The sequence below is a fragment of the Sphaerodactylus townsendi genome, linkage group LG16, assembly GCF_021028975.2.
Source record: "Sphaerodactylus townsendi isolate TG3544 linkage group LG16, MPM_Stown_v2.3, whole genome shotgun sequence".
Taxonomy (NCBI): domain Eukaryota; kingdom Metazoa; phylum Chordata; class Lepidosauria; order Squamata; family Sphaerodactylidae; genus Sphaerodactylus; species Sphaerodactylus townsendi.
Genome location: NC_059440.1, coordinates 29599562 through 29619291, shown reverse-complemented (window position 1 = coordinate 29619291; position 19730 = coordinate 29599562). Strand labels below are relative to the sequence as shown.

The following is a 19730-nucleotide window of genomic DNA, read 5'->3' as shown; positions in this document are numbered from 1 at the left end:
TTCTGCCAGTTTCGGGGGGGGGGGCTCTGGAGCTAGAAGTGAAGGACAGGCTGTCCTTGGTTTGGGGGGGGTGGTCGGTGGAGCCAGCAGGTGGGGGCTTCAAGGAACAGAGTGCAGAACCAGACATGTGACCTCGACCTGCTCCAATGGTGAGGATCCCGGCTTCCCTTGAGTTCACTTGTAGCTGCAGAGTGGTTCCGTGGAACTGCCTGTCACTGTAAAGTCCAGTGGTCAATTTCTGGAGCTCTTGGATTGCTGAGCATCTTTGCTGGGGATGTGAATGAACGGGCATCAGCCAGAGGCCAGAGTTTGCCTCGCAAGTCAATTTCTGTGCCTGGAGTTGGCCCTTTTGGGGGACCCTGAACCCCGCTGTGGCTGGCTGCTTGTCATTTTAACCACCACAGAGTTGGCAGTTGTGGGTGGGGGTTCATCTGGGAGTCCTGGGTTCGAGCACTACCTGTCACCCTTTGGCCCTGCGGGTGAAGCCTTTAGCGTGCCCGAAGAGGCAGCAGCAAAGTGATATTTGAAGAATGAAAGGGGAGGGGTCTCTGTGGGTTCGGAGTGGCCTGGGGCTCCTTCCCCGCTCGCCCTGCACTCTGGGCTGCCCACTGTCCAAGGCTCTGCCAGAGGTGTGGGCTGCTCTGAGACCTTCCTTGAATTCTGCCTCCCCTCCCGCAGGAATGCCTGGCGCCAGGCGGTGAGGAAGCTCTGCCTCTTGGCCCGGCTTGGCCTTTGTGTGCCTGGCAGAGGTATTTTCCTTGTGGGAGGAGGCAGAGACCCCAGAGGGGGAGAGGGGTCAGAGCTCTCTAGCACTTCGGCCCCAGGCCTGGACAGGGTTCTGGTGCCAGGCCTGAAGGCGCGACTGCTCTGGGGAAGGGGGCACGTGGGGGTGGCCAGGGGCAGGGCCTGCCACCAGCAACCTGTCTGGCTCCACCTGCCAGAGTCACATGTCCTGGTCCTGTTTCACCTGATGATGGCTCTGAAAGTTGGGGGAATGAGGGGCCACTGTCTGCCCAAAGTAGAAATGGGACTTCTTGGTATACATGCAGTGTTAGACATTCCTTCATTGGCAGGGCTCCTGCCCCAAGGAGCTTACAGTCTGAGGCTTCCAATGAAGTGTAAGCAAAGTAGCAGGGTGCTGCAGCCTCCCTGGGGCCCTGATGGCCTGGGACAGGAGGGACCTCCAGACCGCAGCTGGAGCTGCAGCCCTTGAGGGAACGGGGTGTCCCTTCCCCTGATGCCAGGCGTCAAAGGCCAGGGCCCCCCGGCTGCTGTGCCTGGCTTCTCTTTGCCTCGTGGCGCTCTAATTGCGGCCCTGATGGGGGCAGCCAGGAGCCTGGGTCTCGCCTCTCTGCCGCTGCTGGGCACGGCTGTTTGATTAGGATAATCAAATGAAGGGCCGAGCAGGGCTGCGACTGGCACCAGGCTGGGGGGGAGGAGCAGGGGGGGTTGCACAGGCAACCCCCTTTGCAGTGAAGGCTGCGTGGCGAGGAGCTGCCTTCTCTCCCCCGCAGCCCCACCCATTGCACCTGACAACCTACCCTGTCTCTCCTGCCCTCATCCCTGGGCTGGGCTCTCTGCCTTTGCATCCTGTTTCCTGGAAGCCCGAGAGCTTCAGTCTTCCTGCATCATTGAGTAGTTATTGATTTACTTCTTTTATATCACGCCTTTCCCCCCCCCCCCAAGTGGGGACCCAGCATGGTTTGCATCGTTCTCCTCTCCTCCGTTTTATCCTCACAACAACCCTGCAAGGTTGACTGGCCCCCGGTCTCTCCCAGCAAGCTTCCACGGCATGATGGGGATCACAATTGGGGTCTCCTGGATCCGAGGCTAACAGTGCAGGCTTTGCGCCGCCAGGTTGCCGGGGGCGGGGGAGTGCTACAGCAGTTTTCCGAGAGGCTCCGTCGTTCTGTGTGTGCACCCCTCCCCCCTTTGTGGCCGTTTGCTTCTCAGGTCTCATCGCTCACCTGGGTGCCAGGTGAGGGGAGCGACACCCACCCACGGGTCCCTGGCTTGCCTGCTAATTGCTGGGGCGTAGAGGAGCCCGCTTGGGGTTAGAAGCTCAGCCACCCTGCAGGGCTCAGAGCCTGGTTGCACCCAGAAGCTGCTGCATTGGGGACAGGCGAGGGGTGGCACCGACTGGTGGGTGATTCAGAGCTGGCAGCAGGGAGTGTGTTTGTGTGTGTGTGTGTGTTGAAGATGGTAGCTTTATGGAATAAACAGAGCAGGCTCAGGAACATATGCGGGAGGAGCCGGTTTCCCAGGGCTGTGGCGGTTCAACCTCAAACACCGCGATCGGCCCCTGGGCCGGCTGAACAGGTTTGCTGCTGTGCGGGAGAAGCACACCTGAGCCTTGTTTTGCACGGCTGCTCTTTGCCCTCTGTCTTGCTGGGGGCACCTGGGGGGGGGGGCAGGCTGTTGTAGTGTGTGGAGACCATTGCTGTAGGGGCTGCTCTCTCGAGGTGTGTGTGTGTGTGTGTGTGTGTGTTTCTTTATGGCCTGCCTGTTAATCTGCCTCTGGCCCTTTTTTATGTGTTTCAGGGTGGACCAGACCTCCATCTATCAGCGGGGCAAGTGGTGAGTACCCCTCAGGCCTCTCACATGCCAGCAAGTGGACAGGGGGCCTTGATGGGGGGAGTTTGAGTGTGAAAATCCTTCCCTTGAACCATCAAGGTGTGGGAGTGCAGACGCCCATCTGCAACGCTCTAGGGCAGTGGTGGCGAACCTTTGGCACTCCAGATGTTATGGACTACAATTCCCATCAGCCCCTGCCAGCATGGCCAACTGACCATGCTGGCAGGGGCTGATGGGAATTGTAGTCCATAACATCTAGAGTACCAAAGGTTCGCCACCATGGCTCTAGGGGAGCCCCTGCAGACACCGTTTCTGGGGAGGTGTTTCTGTCTCTCTCGCTCTCTTTGGATCAGGGGCAGCCTCATCCCCTTCTCTCTGCTCTGGGATCAGACTTTGGAAGGGTGGGGGGAGGGGAGGCACAATGGCTTCTGCTCCTGAGCCATAGACTCTGCCCCGCCCCTTGCCCCCCCTTCCGCCCCCAGAGCTGGGACTGCCGTCCGCAGCAGGACCCAGCTGAGGGCAGGACAATGACCTCCAGTGAGGCTGCTTCCTGGCCCGGCTCCCAGTTCCCATCCTGCGTGCCTTGGGTGGTGCCGTTGCCCACGCTCGGCTGAAAGGCGCATTGTTGTCATGTGGAGGGCCTGAAGGGTCGTTGGTTCTACCTTACTCTGGGCAGGCTTGGGGGGAGTGTCCTTCCGTATTTTCCTCCTGGCGGCTTGCTGCTCCCAGTGGCACTTGCAGGTCAGGTAGGGCCGCCTTGACTTGGGGCCTGTCGTATTTGGGGCCTGTCCTGGAGGCTCCCATCTCCTCTCTTCCTCTTCAGGGCCTTCAAAGGGTCATGGGACCTAAAACGTACCGGCCCCCCCCCACCCCACCCCTTGAGCAGGAGAGCAGAAGTGCCTTTTAGTCGCATTTTAGCCGGCCTGTAAGCAGCAGGGTCGGGAGGAACTTCCGTGGGTGTCTGGGGTGCACAGAGAGGGACGCCCCAAAGCACAGCTGCAATCCACAGAGGAGCTGCAGTCTTCCCTGCAGGGGTTGGGCAGGAGCACCTGGGCCTCCGAGGAGCTTGCAGAAGCATGAGAGTCCCTGGAGAGGGAATTCCAGTGAATAGAAAGCAACGCTGAGGAGGAGTTAGCTGGAGTAGGAGCTTTGACATCGTATCAGGAACTAATATCATTCTCTAGTGCACACATTTCCAAGCGCAAGACTGGGCAAGAGAGGTTCATGGGGGTGGGGTGGCTCTGCTGCCAGTAGCCTGCGGATCCTTGTGTCAGCATCGGGCCGGGGGGGGGGGGGCTCCTGCTTCTTCTCAGGGAGGGGAAGATGGCCGGGGCAGTCCCTAGGTGCCCCTCCCAATCCTTTGCCCCTCTCTTCTTGCGGTAGCTTGGCCAAAGGACATGGGGCCACTGGCTCCTCTGTGCTGAATCCTGCCCTTAAAGGTGTTGGGGGAGGGGCCGGCACTCTGGGTGAGCTCTGCAGGTGAACCTCGGAATCCCAAACCTCCTGGTCAGAGCAGACGGCCAGGGAGCATTTCCCTGGGTTGCCGGGTGGGGGTGGGGGTTGTGGCTTCCACCTTCCCGATTTTAAATTTAGGGCCAGGAAGGGCCCCCGTGTTGCCTCCTGACCAATCCTCGCTCTCTGCCCACAAGGCTGTTTGCCTCCCAGCTCCAAGGACCTTTCAGCTTTGGTGGCTGTGGATCAAACGTGGCAGAGGGCCCAAGCCCTGCCATGGTGCTTCCACTTCTGTTTGCCACTGTCCCTTCCTGCAGGCTGTTTCATGGGAGCTCCCCTAGAGCATTGTGGGAGTGGCGCCCCCAAGGCTGGCCGTAGCCGCCCTTCCGTCAACCCCCTTCCTCAGCCTGGGCCCGCCTGAAAACAGAGCAGGTGCTGGTCTGTTTCTTCGCAGACTGAGGCGGACCCCCAGGACCTTCTGGGGGGGATTCTTCTGGGCCAAGGCCCCCCAGGGAGGGAAGGAGCAGGTGGAACGCTGCCAGGTTCTGAAGGGGGGGCTCTGCATTCTGAGTGCTGCTGCTTCAGCACCATGGACAGCGGCTGCCAGGCGAAGGGAGGAGTAAGTCCTTCGGAGAGGAGCTGCTGGAGCGCTTTGCCACCCACGTGCTTTGCCTTTGCCTGGAGCGGGGTGGGGGGCTGCCGGAGCTGCCCGGTTGCATTCTTGGGCATGCAGGGTTGGATGTGTGGGGCTCATGGAGGCTGTTGAGGGGCAAGATGTTCATAATGGCATAATGGTGAGCTCTGCAGGTGAGCCTCGGAATCCCACACCTCCTGGTCAGAGCAGACTCTGTGCCTCTGCTGTGCTCCCTCAGACAGGTGGGGCTTGTGCCAGCATCTCACAGCTTCGTGCCCTGATGCAAGGCTTGTGGTGGGGTCCCTGGGTCAAAGGCACTGGGGGCTGCTGCAGTTAAAAGTCAAGGATTTCAGACAAGTTTTTCAATGCATGCATAAGTAATAAGACTGCTACGTGGGTCATTCTTTTGGTTTAATTTTGAGATCTGGTTCCCTTTGCCCAACGCAAGCTGCTGTCTGACCCCAGGTGAAAGTGAGGCTGTTGTAGCTCCAGGCGGTCAGTTGGCCAGCGGTCAGGAGGTGGCTGTTCCAGGAGGCTGCCTGCAGGCAGAGGGGGGTTCCAGTGCTGCTGTGGTCTGTTGGCACCCGTGCCTCACCTTCCTCTGGCCACCCACTCCAACCCCACTGCAGCCTTCTGCCACGTGGGTGACTCAGAGCTGTGCTCGTGCTGGCTGGTGCTGGGCTCCTGACTTTCATGCAGTTTAAGGTCGTCCTGCCACAGCATTTCTGGGGGCTCAGGGATCCACACCTATTCAGGGCGTGTGACGTTCTTGCATGGTGCCAAGCTAAGCCTGTGCTTCTGTTGGCGTTCAGCAGACCTAGAGATTTGTTTAAGAAGTAATTAAAATACAATGTACACGACCTAGAACTGTGGTTATACCCTGCCTTCATGTTTAAGAGATATGTGATGAGGCCTTCTGGTAACGGAATTAGAGGGATTAAAATATGACAAATTAGAGCAGCAGCAGTAGCAGTGTGCATAAAGGCACAAATCTGGAGCAGGAAGCTGATCCAGGGGAGATGCAGCTGAAAGAGCACGAAGAAGCCGGCCCTTTGGCTGGCTCTTGGCAGGGGCCCGAGCTGGCAGGTGGCAGACATCTTGGGGCAGGGGGTGGGGTAATTTGGGTGCGGCTGCAGGAAAGGCCCGGCTGCTGAAGGCAGGGGGAGCTGGCAGAAGGCCCCCATCAGCGACCTCAAGGCAAGTTTGCGTGAAACATTTATCAAATTATTCCTGGTACAAAAAAACTGGAGATTTTTCCCCCCTCTGCCTCTCATGCTGTCAGACTGATGGGGCACCCAGTGATGTTGATGGGCAGGAGATTCAGGGTAGACAAAATTAAGGATTTCTTCACACAAAAAAGTATAATGAATACATAGAACTCGCTTCTGCAGCATGTTGTGATTGACAGCCACAAATCAGGATGGTTTTAGACAGGGATTAACACATTCAAAGAGGTGAGGCTATTAACCACAGTAGATTATTGGAACATCCATGTCAGAGGCAGTCTATCTCAGTACCTGCTGCGGGGGGGTGGGGGGGCTTTTCCTCTGTGCTTTTGAGGAAGCATCGGGTTGCTAATGGTGGCAAACAGGATACTGGACTAGATGGGCATTTGGCCTCTTCAGCTCCCCTGTTGCCAGAACTGGTGAGGGCCGTTCTGTCCCACCCACCGAGAAGAGTCCCAGTCTAGAACTCCTGCCCCCGTTCAGCGGAATATCTGCAAGGTACTCCATTAGAGTTGGGATGCCGTGGACACTGTCTTGCCCCTGCAGCAAGGTGGGCTTTCAGGATGCCATTCCACCCAGCCCTCCTCCCCACCTGGGCAGCCCTGGCTGGTCACAGCTGACTGGGGCTGTTTTTGCACCTGGAAACTGCCAAAGGCTGACGGGGGGGTGGGGTGTTTTGCTGGCCACGACTGAGCTTCCCGGGCAAAGGCTGCTCCTGCTGGCCTTGCTGCGAGCTCCCCCCCCCCCCCCCCCGCCCACGGTCTCTTGGTTGCTCAGTGACTGGGAAAGGATCTGTCCCCAGCAAGCAGTGATTTGTGGTGTGTTTAATCAGGAGCAGCAGATCTCTTCATTAAGTGCGCCGGAGCCTCGTGGGTGCAGCTGTAAACCAGTCATATTTTGCTGCCAGCTGATGTGCCAGCCAGCCAGCAGCAGACGCGAGGCTGGGGAGTTGCCTGGCATTTGCTACGGTGCCCTTTGAGGAGGCCGGCAGTGAGATGTGTGCTTTGAATTCTGTGTGCTTGTGTGTTGCTCCTGGGCCGGGGGAGAGACCCTGGGAGGCGGCTGTGGGCGGCCTCCTCTCCTGGGGCTCGTTCCGCCACCCGGGTTCCGAGCTCATCTGTGTGTGCTGGTGCTGCGTTTGAAGAGAGGCTCTTCCGGAAGGGAGTTGGAGCAGCCCAGCAGGCCCGCAGGGGTTTTGTGCTCGAGGTTCACTTCTCTGCAGGGTTCCCCAAAATGCTCCCTGGAGCCCTTCAGGTAGAGGAAGTTCCCAAAACCCAGTGCCAGGAAAGGGAACTGAGCTAGATGGGCTAGTCTTTTGTTTGGGTGGGGGGGGGGGTTTAGCCCTAAGCATTTAGATCCCTCCCTGTCACTTAATGTGAAACTGGTCAGGAAAATGAAGCTGGCTGTACCGGGCGGGAAACAGAGAGCGATTCACTTCCCTTCTCTCAGGCTGAGGCTGACTCTCCTTTGGCATACAGGAGGTTGTGGGTTCCAGATTGCATTTATGGGGGAAAAAACCCTCCCCAATTCCTTTCCCTTGTCATCTGGCTGTGAGAGAATGGAAGCGCCCCATCTCCCCCCGCCCCCGTGGCCAGGTCTTCTCAGCTGAAGAAGCCCAAAGCATGCACGTACACACACACGCACACACACGCACAGAGCGCCTGTTGTGTCTTGGGTTGTGTCTCTGTAGATTTGCTGTCTCACTGTCTCTTGCTTCATGCTCTGCAGAGCTCCCAGGATGTGGCTCTTCCTCTCCGGGAAAAAGTTCCGGCATCCTCAGGGCGTCCGTGTTGCCTGCTTTGTGGCACTCAGAATTCTGCAACCTGCAAGAGGTCCGGGCAGTTCAGGCGGCGGGGGGCAGCGGTTTGGCCCCTGCCCCAGTTTAGCCACTGGCAGCTTCTCCCCACACTGCTGTTTCCTGACCTTCTCCTCCTCCTGCCCTTGATGAGTCCCCAGCAGAGCGGATGCATCCAGGGGCGCCAGGCAGCGCAGAGATGAGCAGCAGGTTACGTGCAGACCAGCAAAGGCACGGCTAGCGAAGGAGTGGGGGGATTGCAGAGCCAGGCAGGGGCTTCTGGGATGTTGGGAGGGGCTCCTACCTTGTGGCCTGTCCAGCTTGCCTGCGTGGTGTTGCTTGGCCTAGGCCTTCAGCCTCCAGGGGCACAGGATGGAAGGCCAGAGATCTGTGACCCAGCGAGCACGTTGTGCGGATGCGGCAATACGGCCCCTAGAGCCGCTCAATGTGAGCAGCAGCCCCATTGAAACCTAAGTGCCAAGCTGTCAGTGGGGCTTTTCTCCTGCTAGCATCCCCTTGAAATGAGCCTCTGCTGGATTCCCCTGGCAGCCCCACACAAGACCTCCCCGTAAGGCCTGGCCCTCAGGGAGCCAGGGAGGCCTGCATCCAGGAGAAAGGGAAGGTGCCTCGTCTGCTTCGTGTGTCCTCTCTCTCTCTCTCTCTCTCTCTCTCTCTCTCTCTCTCTCAGAATGGACTTTGCTGGGAGCCCCTTTGTGCAACATTTTGCTCAGAAGCCCTGTTACGTCCTGACCCCCCCCCCCCTCCCCTGCAGTTTTACGGCCCTCCTCCGTCTCGGAGAGCTCTCCTCCGGTTCTCGGCCCCTGCTCTCCAAGGGAGCCGAAGCCTGGCTGGAAGGTGCACTGGAATCTTTGATGTATGATGATGAGACTGGACACCCGTGCTGTAAAAATGTCCTTAATTTGCCAAAGCCGGAGTTGTTTGCCGGGGGTGACTGCCGCTCAGCCTGTCCGAATGCCAGCGCTGCAGCTCCTCGGACGGCAGTTGTAGGCCAGGGCCTGGGTCGGGTCAGGCGAGGCTCTTCCGTGCGGAGGAGCCGGCGCAGAAGCCCTGGTGCTCAGGATGTCCGAAAGTGCTGAGGTCCTTGATGGCCGTTGTGCTGTGGAAAGGGCCAGGGAGGGGGCTGGGCAGTCTGGCTCACCTTACACACTCCTTTGTAGTTAACGGTTAACAAAAAGATTAATCCAGCAGAAGGAAGGCATGGCTGAGCCCCCCCTCCCCCCACACACACACACTGAGACAGCACAGTGTGTCTTTGTGCCCCTGTTGGGAGGCTGTGGAACCCCCTCCCTCCAGAGCTGTCCAGAGAGGGGTGAACCAGCCCCCTGGCGAGGCCTCCCCTTCTGAGCAGCCTCCTGGGTTTGTTGAGGTGGCAGAATGAGGAGCTGGGGTGGGGGGTGGGGGTTGAGTGGTGGGTTGCTGGCTTTTCAGGGGGTGCCTCGGGGCTGCTTCCTTTGGGGGGGAGTTTTGTCAGGTGCTTCAATTGATGCCTGTGTGGGGCTGAGAGGGACAGCGGTCCTCTTGGCCAGAGGAGAAGAGGCCAGGGTGGGGGGGGGGGCACCTCCAGGGAAGCTCCAGAGTCTGGTGAGGGTCCTCCTGCCCTGCTGTCCTGGGCTTGCCTTTTGGGGGGGGGGCTCCGGTGGCGGCTTCTCCACCTGGGATTTCGGGCAGGCAACTTCCGTGTTCCGTCCAGGGGAGGAAGCGCCATCTTGTGGACTGCTGCTGGAACAGCAGAGTGGAGCTCTGTCCTCCCAACCCCCCCAACCCCCGTTGGCCCCCCAACAAGAGGCGCAAATCAGAACCTCTGGATCCTGCCCTCCTTTGCAGAACTTCAGCCTGCTGTAGCTCTCTCTCTGCCCAAACTTTGTGTTGTAGGTCTTTCCCTGCCCAAATGCAATCTAGCCCTCCCTGCCCACCCCCGCCCCGCCAGCCTGAAGGTGTTCTTACACTTGACTGGCTTTTTCCTCCTCTTGCCATTTTCCACAATGATCCCCCCACCCACCCAAGCTGGGCTGCGTCCATCAGGCCTGCAGCAAATTCTCCCCCCCCCCCCCGCCCCAGCAGAAATCCTCCCAGATACTCTTTGGGCTGGTGAAGAATTAAATCCCAATTTGCATGAGATGTGGAGTTTTTCCACAGCAGCTTTTGCCTGAGAATTTGATTTATGCAAACAAGGCTCCCTCAGTTCAGCCGCTGGGTTTTTCTGCCTGCGAGGGTTTGACAACCGTTTCTTTTCCACCATTGTGGACTTTCCTTTCTCCTTCCTTCTGGGGCTTCCTCTTTGGCTTCTGGAGTTTCCCCCAATCTCTTTAGCAACAGGTTAGCAACTAAAAACCCTTCTAGACCCAGAGGAGCAGCAAGAAAAATCTGCCTCTCCCCCCATTCATGCAGATAAGAAATATGTGTGGAAGGCTATCTGTTACGGGTCACCCCCACCGCAGTAGCATCCTCTTTGCACTCAGAGTGTGGGGTAGGGAAAGGACCACGCAGATGCAGGAACCACTGGAGGGCTGCCCTGTCCGGAGCCCTCCTGCTGGAAGCAAGGAATGGTGATTGCAGCCGTGACTTTGTGCTGGTGCCCTCCGGGAAGGAAAGAGGGGGCTGGTGGATTATGGTGCTTCGACAGCCCAGCCAGAACCCCTCCAGTGGGAGATGCAGGATTGTGTGATCAGAAACAGTTCTTGATGGACACCAGTCAGACAACGTATTGTTGAAGACTTTCATGGCTGGATTCAACTGGTTCTGGTGGGTTTTCCGGGCTGTGTGGCCATGGTCTGGTGGATCTTGTTCCTAACGTTTCACCTGCATCTGTGGCTGGCATCTTCAGAGGTGTATCACAGCGGGAAGTCTGTTACACACTGTGTCCAGTGTGAAGGGAATCAGTGTGTAACAGATTTCTCTCTGTGATACACCTCTGAAGATGCCAGCCACAGATGCAGGCGAAATGTTAGGAACAAGATCTACCAGACTACGGCCACACAGCCCGGAAAACCCACCACAACCTGCAAGACAGGCTGAAATCCCCCCAGGGCCCTGCCCAGAGAGCCAGCCTTGGCTGCTTTGGGTGAGAGGCTGGGCTTCCTTTTGGGGGGTTGGGGTTGGGCATAGTGGCATGGTAGTGAGAATCAAGGAATTGTGGTCATTCTTGGGGGGGGGGGAGGCACGGGTGATGGTGAACAGGACCCAACATGGAGAGCTGGATGAGCTTGGCCAGCTTCTCCCCCCCCCCGCCCCCGCATGCACAGATGGCTGCCGTTGGGCATTTTGTCACCATAATCACACGATTACCCGGTGGTAATTGCCAATCAATTATTGGAGCTAGTGCCTTGGCAAATGTGTCCCTTCTCTCCCATATCCCGTTGCCATGGGGATCATGCAGAAGCAGCGCAAGGCTCCGTTCCGCTTTCTTCCGCGCCTTGGTGGGCAGGGCCCTTGGGTGTGATTGGCTTCAGTGGCTGCCACTCAGCAGCATGGGGCATGGGCAGAGGATCGGTTGTGCTGCCTGCAGGGTTGGCCCCCACACATGTGGGCTGAGGGCAGAGCTTCCATGTTGGAAGGGGCAGCAGGCGCTCTTGTTGGGAAGCGAGCCCTGGTCTGCGGCTCCTAGGGGTCCTGGGCCTTGCTCATTGGCAGCTCCTTGCTGGGGCAGCAGGGCCTGAGGAAGTGGCCTGCAGCTGGAACTTGGGTCTCTTCCGGTGCAGCTGCCAGAGGTCTGGACGGGGGGGCTGGCTCTGACTGGGCGGGAGGAGGCCCTGCCTGGAGCTTCTTCTGGGACAGCCTCAGCTGCCCTGGCCAGAGGGAGGCATTGCGCTCTCTCCAGTTGTGCTGGGACTGCCTTGACCCAGGGAACAGCGGTCTCTCTTAACCCCACCCCCCCATGCAGAAGCCCATGAGTTGGGTGCGGCGGCGCCCTCCCAATTGACAGCAACCATCACTCTCACTATCCGAGGCACCCCTTTAGTGCTGCCCTGCCAAGCTGGGGCAGACGGTCAAGAGAGAGGGATATGTATGTGTGTGTGGGGGAGGAGAGGGGAATAGACCCTCTCTGATACCTCAGATGGTCCACCCATGGCGTGCCCCCCCTCCCATTTTTTCCCTTTACTAATTGATTAGAATAATTTCTCTCCAACTTTCCCCAGGTAAAGGTTAGCTAACAGAATTCAAAGATTATCAATAAAACACCAATTAACATAAAATGCATTGGGGTGCTGTGTGGTTTCCGGGCTGTATGGCTGTGTTCTAGCAGCATTCTCTCCTGACGTTTCGCCTGCATCTGTGGCCAGTATCTTCAGAAGATCTGAAGATCCTCTAAGGATCAGATCCTCTGAAGATGCCAGCCACAGATGCAGGCGAAACGTCAGGAGAGAATGCTGCTAGAACACGGCTATACAGCCTGGAAACCACACAGCACCCCAGTGATTCCGGCTGTGAAAGCCTTCGACAATACATAAAATGCATTGCTTTGACCTACCATAAGGTGGCTTTTTTAAAAATTCCCTCTGCCTTGCGGGCAGCAGAAAGCAAAGGCCAGCCCAGACGGAGCAAGGATGGAATTCTTCAGCAGCGTGAGCAGGACAGGAGTTGAAGCCTGGGGTGGGGTGGGGGCAGATGTGTGTGGAGGGGGGAGGTCCCTTCGATCCTCTACCCTTCTGCCCCCCACTGAGCCCCCCCCCCCCCCCGTTGGTGTTGCTGGGGAGAGCCAGTGGCTGCTCCAAAGGCAATTTCCAACTTTCATCTGAAAACAAAAGAGGAAAGAAGCTGTTTCCACTACGGAGGGATCAGGGAAATTCTCTGCTTGAACAATGAAAGCTGGGAGTTCACAGGAACCGTTTGCCCTGCTGGCTGCCGTGGGTTTTCCGGGCCGTGTGCAGCCGTGGTCTGGTCCTCACGTTTCACCCGAATTTCTGGCTGGCCTCCTCAGAGGCACGTCATGGTGAGATGCGTTTCCTGCGCTCCTCGCCTTGATGTGTCTCTGAAGAGGCCACCCACAGATGCAGGTGAAACGTCTGGAGCAAAAACTGCCAGACCACGACCACGCAGCCGGGAAAACACACAACACACAGCCGATTCCAGCCCTGACAATACAGGCTGATAACATGGAATTCTAGTGCAGATTTTCAAAATACGAAATGCCCCCTGATTGCAGGAAGTGTTTGCCGCGAGGACAGGACTTGGGAAAATGGCTGCCATGCAAGCTGGAGCGCCCCGCCCCCCCCGCTGCCCCCTCCCCCACGCAGCCACCACCCCAGCTTGGCGGTGATCTTTTCCAAAAAGTTACAGCAAAGCAGGTTTAAGAAAGGTCAGAGAAAAGCCGGCAAAATGCCTGGAGCTACACAAATGCGGTACGATGCAGGAAAACACTCTGCCTCCCAACAGTTAGAAAGCGGGCTGACCTGGGAGCCGACACGCCAGGCTGAGTCCAGCTGCATGGAAGCCATGGAGAGCAGAAGGCCGTGGCCTTTGGCTGCCTCCTTTCTCACGCCTCTTTCCCTCTCTTCGCAGGAAGAGCTACGGGCCAAGCCGGGCTTCCTTTGGGACTTCTCTAGAGGTGCTCCATGCAGGCCCTGTTGTGCTTCAGACTGCTGTGCGCTACCACAAGGTAGGAATCTCTGCCGCCTGCGCTCCTCTTCAGCCAGTCTTGCTCAGCTGGTGGTGCGCTGAATGAAGAGCAAAAGGGAGGATGGGAGGGACCCTGCATGCAAGGTTTGGGGCAGCCCACCATCTCTGGCTGCCATACGCAGCGGGGGGGAGGGGGGTGCCCTCCTGTTTGAAAGGCTGCCAGGGGAGTCCTCTGTGTGCCCAGGGCATGCAGCCACCACTACTCCAGTAGTTTCGTGAGCAGCATTGACCAGGGGTGTAGCTCACTTGGAGGCTGTGTGGCTAGGCCACGCCCCTGCTTGCTGCTGCCCAACCCAGGAGTTTTACGCAAGCCTCTCTGAGCGTGTGATGTGCTTTGCATATGCCCACCCTGCAAGGCAGGCGGTGAGCTTTTTGTCCTAGACCTTCCCTTGGTTCTCTTCATCCCGCTGGTGTCCTGGTGCAAGGGATGCTGGGGCCAGTGCCCAGGGCCTCTCCCAGTGGCGGGGGTCGAGAGCTGTGGCCTCTAATCTGGAGAGCCGGGTGTGTTCCCCCTCTCCTCCACATGAAGCCTGCTGGGTGACCCTGGGCCAGTCACAGTTCTCTCAGAACTCTCTCAGCCCCCATGGAGGGAGGTACTGGCAAACCGCCTCTGAACAGCTGATGCCTTGAAAACCCCCAGGGTTGCCGTAAGTCAGCTATGACTTGATGGCTCTTCTCACACACACACACACACACACACACACACACACACAGTTACTACACTGGATTTGCTGTGGCGTAAAGGAACCACAACCCTGGGAAAGCCTTTCTGGCTTATTATCTACCCACCATGCCCCCCCCCCCCTTGCCTCCTTGCTGTGTTGGCTGGCCAGTGGGGCAGAGAAGAGGCAGATATGCCAGGCCCCCTTCCCTTCCTTCCCAGCCCCATCTTCCGCCTGCCTTGCTCTTGGCTGCCCCCTGTTCCAGGAACCTCCCCCCCTTCTCTTCTCTCCAGAGTCACTCTGTACAGCCCCCACCCCACCCCCCACCCCTGTTCCTGAGCTCCACCCCAGAGAAGGGTGCATTTTACCAATTCCTGACAGACGGCTGCTTCATGCGTGATTAATTGCTGCAATTTGTGGGTGGGTTTCCATAGCAACCCCTGCCCTCGCACAGCTCTCTGGGGTGAGAACCTGAGTCATTTGGGGGCCCCACAGCTTGGCTCTCTGACCCCGGGGCTTTCGGGCCCTGCCTGGCGAGGCTGGCAGAGAGGCCGCACGTCTTCCAGGGGCGCTCTGGCGTCTCCCTCGGCCTCCTAAATGCCTCCCACTAAAACAACGTGTCCCATCCGGAAGGGATGAAAGAGGGAGCTGTGGGGAAAATGGGGGGCAGGCATGTGAAATGAAGAAATGGGGACTAGCCCCTCAACTGCCAGTCCACCTCCACTTGGGTGCGTAGGCGACTCCCGTCAGAGTGGCGAGCAGCCTCAGGTTTCCATGCTTTTAAGTGGATGGGGAGGGGGGGGTGTTGGCTGACTGGGGCCGGGTTGGAGGAAAGTGCTCTATGGGAGCAGCAGGGAAGGGGACCCATGAGGGCAGATCCCCCCACCCTCCCAGCCCCACTGTGCCAAGGTGTCCTCAGCAGGCTGGCAGCCTGGTGCCAGGAGGTGAAAGGGCCCCTTGTTTGGGCATTGAGCAGGTGCCAATGTCAACGGAGCGCTTGGGCTGGCCCCTCCTCCTCCTCCTCCTCCTCCTCCTGGCTGCCCGAGCTGTGCTCTGCTGTCCCACCCGCTGCCTCCAGGAGGCCGCCTTGGCCTGCTCGGAGCAGCTGCTCCACCTCTGGGGTTAGCTGGCCCAGTGGTTGGGGCAAATGTGGCATCAGGTGCTCCGTAGAGTAGAGAGCAACCTGTGGTGTACTGGCTGCTGGGTTTCACTTCTGGGCCTCCGCCAACTAGCCAAAGCGTGGAACCGAGGCCAGAAAAGCAAGGACCCAAAGGCTGCTGGGAGGGTAGGGAGTGCAGGGAAACTGAGGCACCGCAGGGCCCAACTGGAGGGTCTCCCTGGGTGGTTTCTGGCACAGGAGCCTTTTCCCACTCCTGGCGTCCTGTGCTTTGGCCAGCTGCCTACAGGAGGGATGCTGGGGGGCCGTGGATTCCAGGGAAAGTGGAAGAGTGACAGAGGCATGGGAGTTGAGCAGCACCTGAGAAGTGAAGTCTGTGCTCTTGAGGCTGAGGCTGCGGAGCTGGCTGAAGCACTTGGCACATGTTCAGAGGCTGGATCCTTACTTGTGCCTGACATGAGCTCCGGGGTTGTGTTCAAAAGAGGGTGTGAGGATGACCCTCCCCTCCCCCACTGCAGTGATGTTTCAGCCACCTGGTGAGCGTGGTCCTGCAGGAAGGATTGGATGGCCTGGTGGCCCTGAGAGGGAAGGGGGCAGGGGAGGGGTCCTCCCACCCCCAGGGCCTGGGGGGCAAGAAGGCTGGGCTGGGCTTGCTTTCCCTTATCAACTCATGAATCACTTCACCTGTGGCTGGTGGCCTCAAGTGGAGTTGCCAGTTTCTGGCTGCTTGAGATGTGGAAAGGGGGGCTGGGTCTGGATCCTTTTGCTCTCCCCCCCCCCCACAGACACACACACTGTGAGCCCCCAAGGACTTTCTCCAGGATGTTGCAGTGGGAGCTCCGGAGAGGCTGCTCAGGTGGGGGGGGGCCTCCCAGCCCACTCTTCCTCTCTCCTCCCCATTCATCCATCCATCCCCCTCAAGTGTAGGCCAGTTGCCATAGTGACCCCAGTGGTCCAGGCCTCCCCCCCACCCCACCCCCAGACCAGGAGCAGGAGGCAGCTCTGCCGGCAGCCCAGGGGAGGGCCTGCCTTGCCTTGGCCGCGCTCCCTTCCTCCGGCACCTGGCTCCACGCCCACAGAGTACACACGGCAGATCCTGGAGCGGGAGGGGGGGCAGCCACAGGGGCCAGGGAGCCTCCTGTCTCCCGCAGGCACAGGAGGGGAGGGGAGGGGGCTGCCTCCGCTGCGCAAGCTGGCACTCCCGGGGAAGATGCCCGGCGCCCCCAGCCGCCCCCGGGGATGTGATGGGGACATGGCTGGCGGGGGAGGAAGGAGGCAGAGGGCGGAACGGACGCCAGCCTCCCTGCCCCGAAGGGCCTCTGCCGACCAGAGCGTGAGTACCCCTCCACAGACGGAGAAGGGGGGGGGCTGCTGTGGTCTGGGGAGAAACAGCCAGGGCTGCTGTGAAGGGGCGGGGATGAATAGAGGAGAGGGAAGCAGGACTGGTGGCCCCAAGGAGGAACAGGTGCAGGGTGTAGAGCAGGGTAAAGCTCCCTTCTGCCCAAGCCCGGGAGTTGGGTCAGGAGGAGGCCTTCTCCCCCAGCCGGGCAGGGCTGCTGCTGCCGCCCCCTTCAGAGGTGGAGTTTGGAGTCATCTCCCCAGCCGCATATTGGGAGGGGGCTCTGAGAGGAGGGAGCTTCCTGCCCCTGGGGTGGGGGGGGGGCAAGGAGGGGCTCAGGGGGTGGGCTCAGGTCCCGCTTCCGTCCCAGCCTTGCTGGACTCTGCCTGAGTTCCCAGGCTGCAAAGTGGGGAGACCATCGGCCTACCTTTGGAGATGGTTGTGAAGGGTTTTTTGCACATTTCAGGTGCTGGGTGAGTGTCTTGCAGGCAACTCCAGGGCAGCTCCAGGTTCTTTTAGGGCCACTTTTTGACGTGGGCGGGTGGGGGTAGGACTGGCATCCCAACGTGGCCCCCTTCTCAGCTTTCCTCCTCTGCCTTTCTTGCAGAACACGGAACTGTTTGAAATGATTGAAAAGTATTTGGTGCGAGTCAGCTGTGGGTTTCCGCTCTGAGCCTCACTCCATGTTCATAGGACGGGCCGTGACCTGAGCTCCTCGGGCCACCTGGGGAATGTGGGCGGGGCAGCCAGTGGGCAACTGCCGTGGACCTCTCCTGGGCCAGCTCCGAGGGACCTCCAGGGGAGGGGAGGGGGAGTTGAGGCGTTTGGCTCCCTAAAAAACCGGGAACCCAGGAACAAAGTCCAGGTAACACCTTTTACCAGGATCTGCCAAAATGGCGCAAAAGGGCAGGCCAGTTCGCATGTGACCGGGAGTGCTTGTGCACCCGGCCTACACGTTTGCAAGAAAAACCCAATATGCCTTCGCCATTCAAATGAAAGCAGCATGAATGTAACACATGAGAATTACTCTGAAGGCCTCAATAAAAGAAAAGCCAGGTTTGCTTCTGTACAGTTCCCATCTAGGCATGTAAGTTAGCACATCTTGGTTCTTTCTACGGATAGGTTGTGGCAGCCACGAGGATTCCACTGAGTCTCTGCAAGCTTTTGAATGCTCCAGGACATCAGAGTGAGCATCAGAGGGAAGGATGCAGCATTTGGAAATAAATAAGCACAAGGGCTGGGCCCAAAGCAGGCGTCTTAAGATCTGGCTTTGCTCTCGGCCTCTGGTCCCAAATGCTGAGCCTAGCGTGTGAAAAGTCAGGGTCCTGGTCTCAGTCTGCACCCCGGCCAGTCTGGGCGGAAGAAGGAAAGAGTGGACTCATCACCACCGGGAGGTGGAGGAGCTGGGCTGAGAACCTCCTTGCAGTGGGAGGGATGGAGGGGCAGGATGCAGAATTGCTCTCACTGAGCTACTGGGTGGTTGAGATAGAAAATGCACTCTTGACGTGTGGAGAGGCACCCTCCTCTTTAGCAGAGCAGCGCAAACAAGTTTGTGTCTCAGGGCTGACCCTTCGGAGGGGATTCCCAGTCACAGCCAGGATGGGAGGAAGCTCAGGGGCTGAGCAGCTGGCCCCAGCACCCACCAGTGAGCAGCATGGATCCCAGAGCCCAACCATGTGGTCAGCCACGTCCGGGCACAGAGACCATTCTAGAAAAAGAGCACCTTGCAAGACTCAAGTACCTCAGCACGGGGCCCTGAGCAGGAAAAATAGTAGCCCTCCCCCACGCCCCCCAGTGCACACACTCCCAAGCAGGAGGTGCCTCCACCCCCCCCCCACGCCCCTCCAGCTGCCCAGACAGGGCAGTGCCAGGTGTTGACTCCCCCACCCCCACCCCCAATTTGGTGTCTTCCAGGGAAGCAGGATGGATGAACAGCGATGCTCCTTCCCCCCTCCTCTGAAGGTGAGCGCCCCCTGATCTTGGGCATGGCATGGCTGTTTGGGGTGGAGGTGGGGGGTGCACAAGAAACGTTCTGGTATTGGAGCTGTGCCACCCCCCCGGGCAAGTGCAGCTTGTGAAGGTATCCCCGGCTAGAGAGAGGTCTGTCTCCTCTCCCAGGAGAGCTTGGGGGATGTCTGTTCATTTGCCAGCCAAGAGCCCCCTCCTCCCACCTCTTGCTGCCCCCCCCCCCCCCACCTCCTGCCTCTCCCTCTTTTCTGTAAGTTCCACTCTTGTGGTTTTGCTTTCCGCTTTGCAGACAGAAGAGGATTACATCCCCTATCCGAGTGTCCACGAGGTACGGAGAACTCTGCCAGGCCTGCCACGCTGGGAGTTAGGTCTGTGGAAACCTATTTACTGTTACAGCAACGCAGAGCCTCTGGGATCGGGGGCAGTATACCTCACAACCACATGGAATTGCAGGATAAGTCTGCTGACTAGCTTTTCAGTCTCGTGGAGGCACTTGGCTGACCACCCTGGGATCCGATGGGGGCCCACCTCGTTCTGACCCTTTGGGGCTCTCCTTCTGACCTTCACCTTCTCTGCTTTGGCCAAATCCCCCGCCAGAAGAGCAGCAGCGCTTTCGCTGGAGGCGGGAACTTTGCAGATCTCCTTCCGCCAGCCGGCCGGCCGTGTCTCTTGTGCCCCCTTGAGGGCCTGAGACGGAATCACCCGGGAGAAACTCAGGCAGACGGGATCCGATATCCTGTTGCTGTTTTCCTGTGCAGACGTTTTCTAATGGGCAAATTCCGAGCTGGCTGCTCTCCGGGCTGCCTTTCTCAGTCCTGACCACCTGTTTCTTTCCCCCAAGAAACTTCCCCAAAGTTGACAGTACCCCTAACTCGTTAGTATTGTAATGAGGAGGCTGTGTGCAGGGGCCAGCAAGAGCTGTGGTGGGGGAGGGGAGGAGAATACTACCTTTTTGTCTTCCCCCTTGCTGGACCCTCTGCTTGCTGGCCAGCCCCCCACTGCCTCCCAACTGCGGAGCAACCGCTGCTAATGCTTGGCTCTGTCAGGAGCGACTGCAGATTTCCCCCCTCCCCCATGCGTCCACGGCTCCTGCTCAGGCCCTCCTCCCAGGGTGGCAGATGACTTTCTTGCCTTTGGGGTGGGTTTAAACCCTGCCCTATTTGGGGGGGGGGGTCAAATTTTTCTGCAGAAGTACACCCCTGCTCTGAACATAGCTTTTTCCTTAGTCCTGTCAATCCGTGTGGGGGCCTCGTTCAACGGAAGTTGTGTTGGTGCAGACAGTGCTGGCTTTGATGCCTGGCCCGCCCAAGAGGTAGCGGACGGGAA

At 58.8% G+C, this 19730-nt stretch overlaps 1 protein-coding gene and 1 long non-coding RNA gene across 10 annotated transcripts in view; one reads left to right on the top strand and one right to left on the bottom strand.

The window, feature by feature from the left end:
• The window catches only part of LOC125445725 (RAP1 GTPase activating protein), a 43363-nt gene that overhangs the window by 4952 nt on the left and 18681 nt on the right, over positions 1-19730 (top strand). For 7 of the 9 annotated variants that reach the window (XM_048519009.1, XM_048519003.1, XM_048519002.1 and 4 more), the window contains exons 2-6: positions 2542-2577; positions 13202-13298; positions 17044-17073; positions 18345-18398; positions 18694-18732. In XM_048519009.1, coding sequence (XP_048374966.1) covers positions 17062-17073; positions 18345-18398; positions 18694-18732 — 105 coding nt within the window. In that variant the 5' untranslated portion in view covers positions 2542-2577; positions 13202-13298; positions 17044-17061. Of the gene's footprint in view, positions 1-2541; positions 2578-13201; positions 13299-16235; positions 16431-17043; positions 17074-18344; positions 18399-18693; positions 18733-19730 lie in introns of those variants that run through there. The other 2 variants (XM_048519011.1, XM_048519006.1) reach the window with 2 other exon arrangements.
• On the bottom strand, positions 5054-19187 carry LOC125445726. Its single transcript, XR_007246324.1, has 4 exons — positions 18972-19187; positions 16864-17052; positions 13093-13356; positions 5054-5477 (listed from the first exon to the last, which is right to left on the bottom strand). It is a non-coding gene; the product is annotated as an uncharacterized LOC125445726 (long non-coding RNA).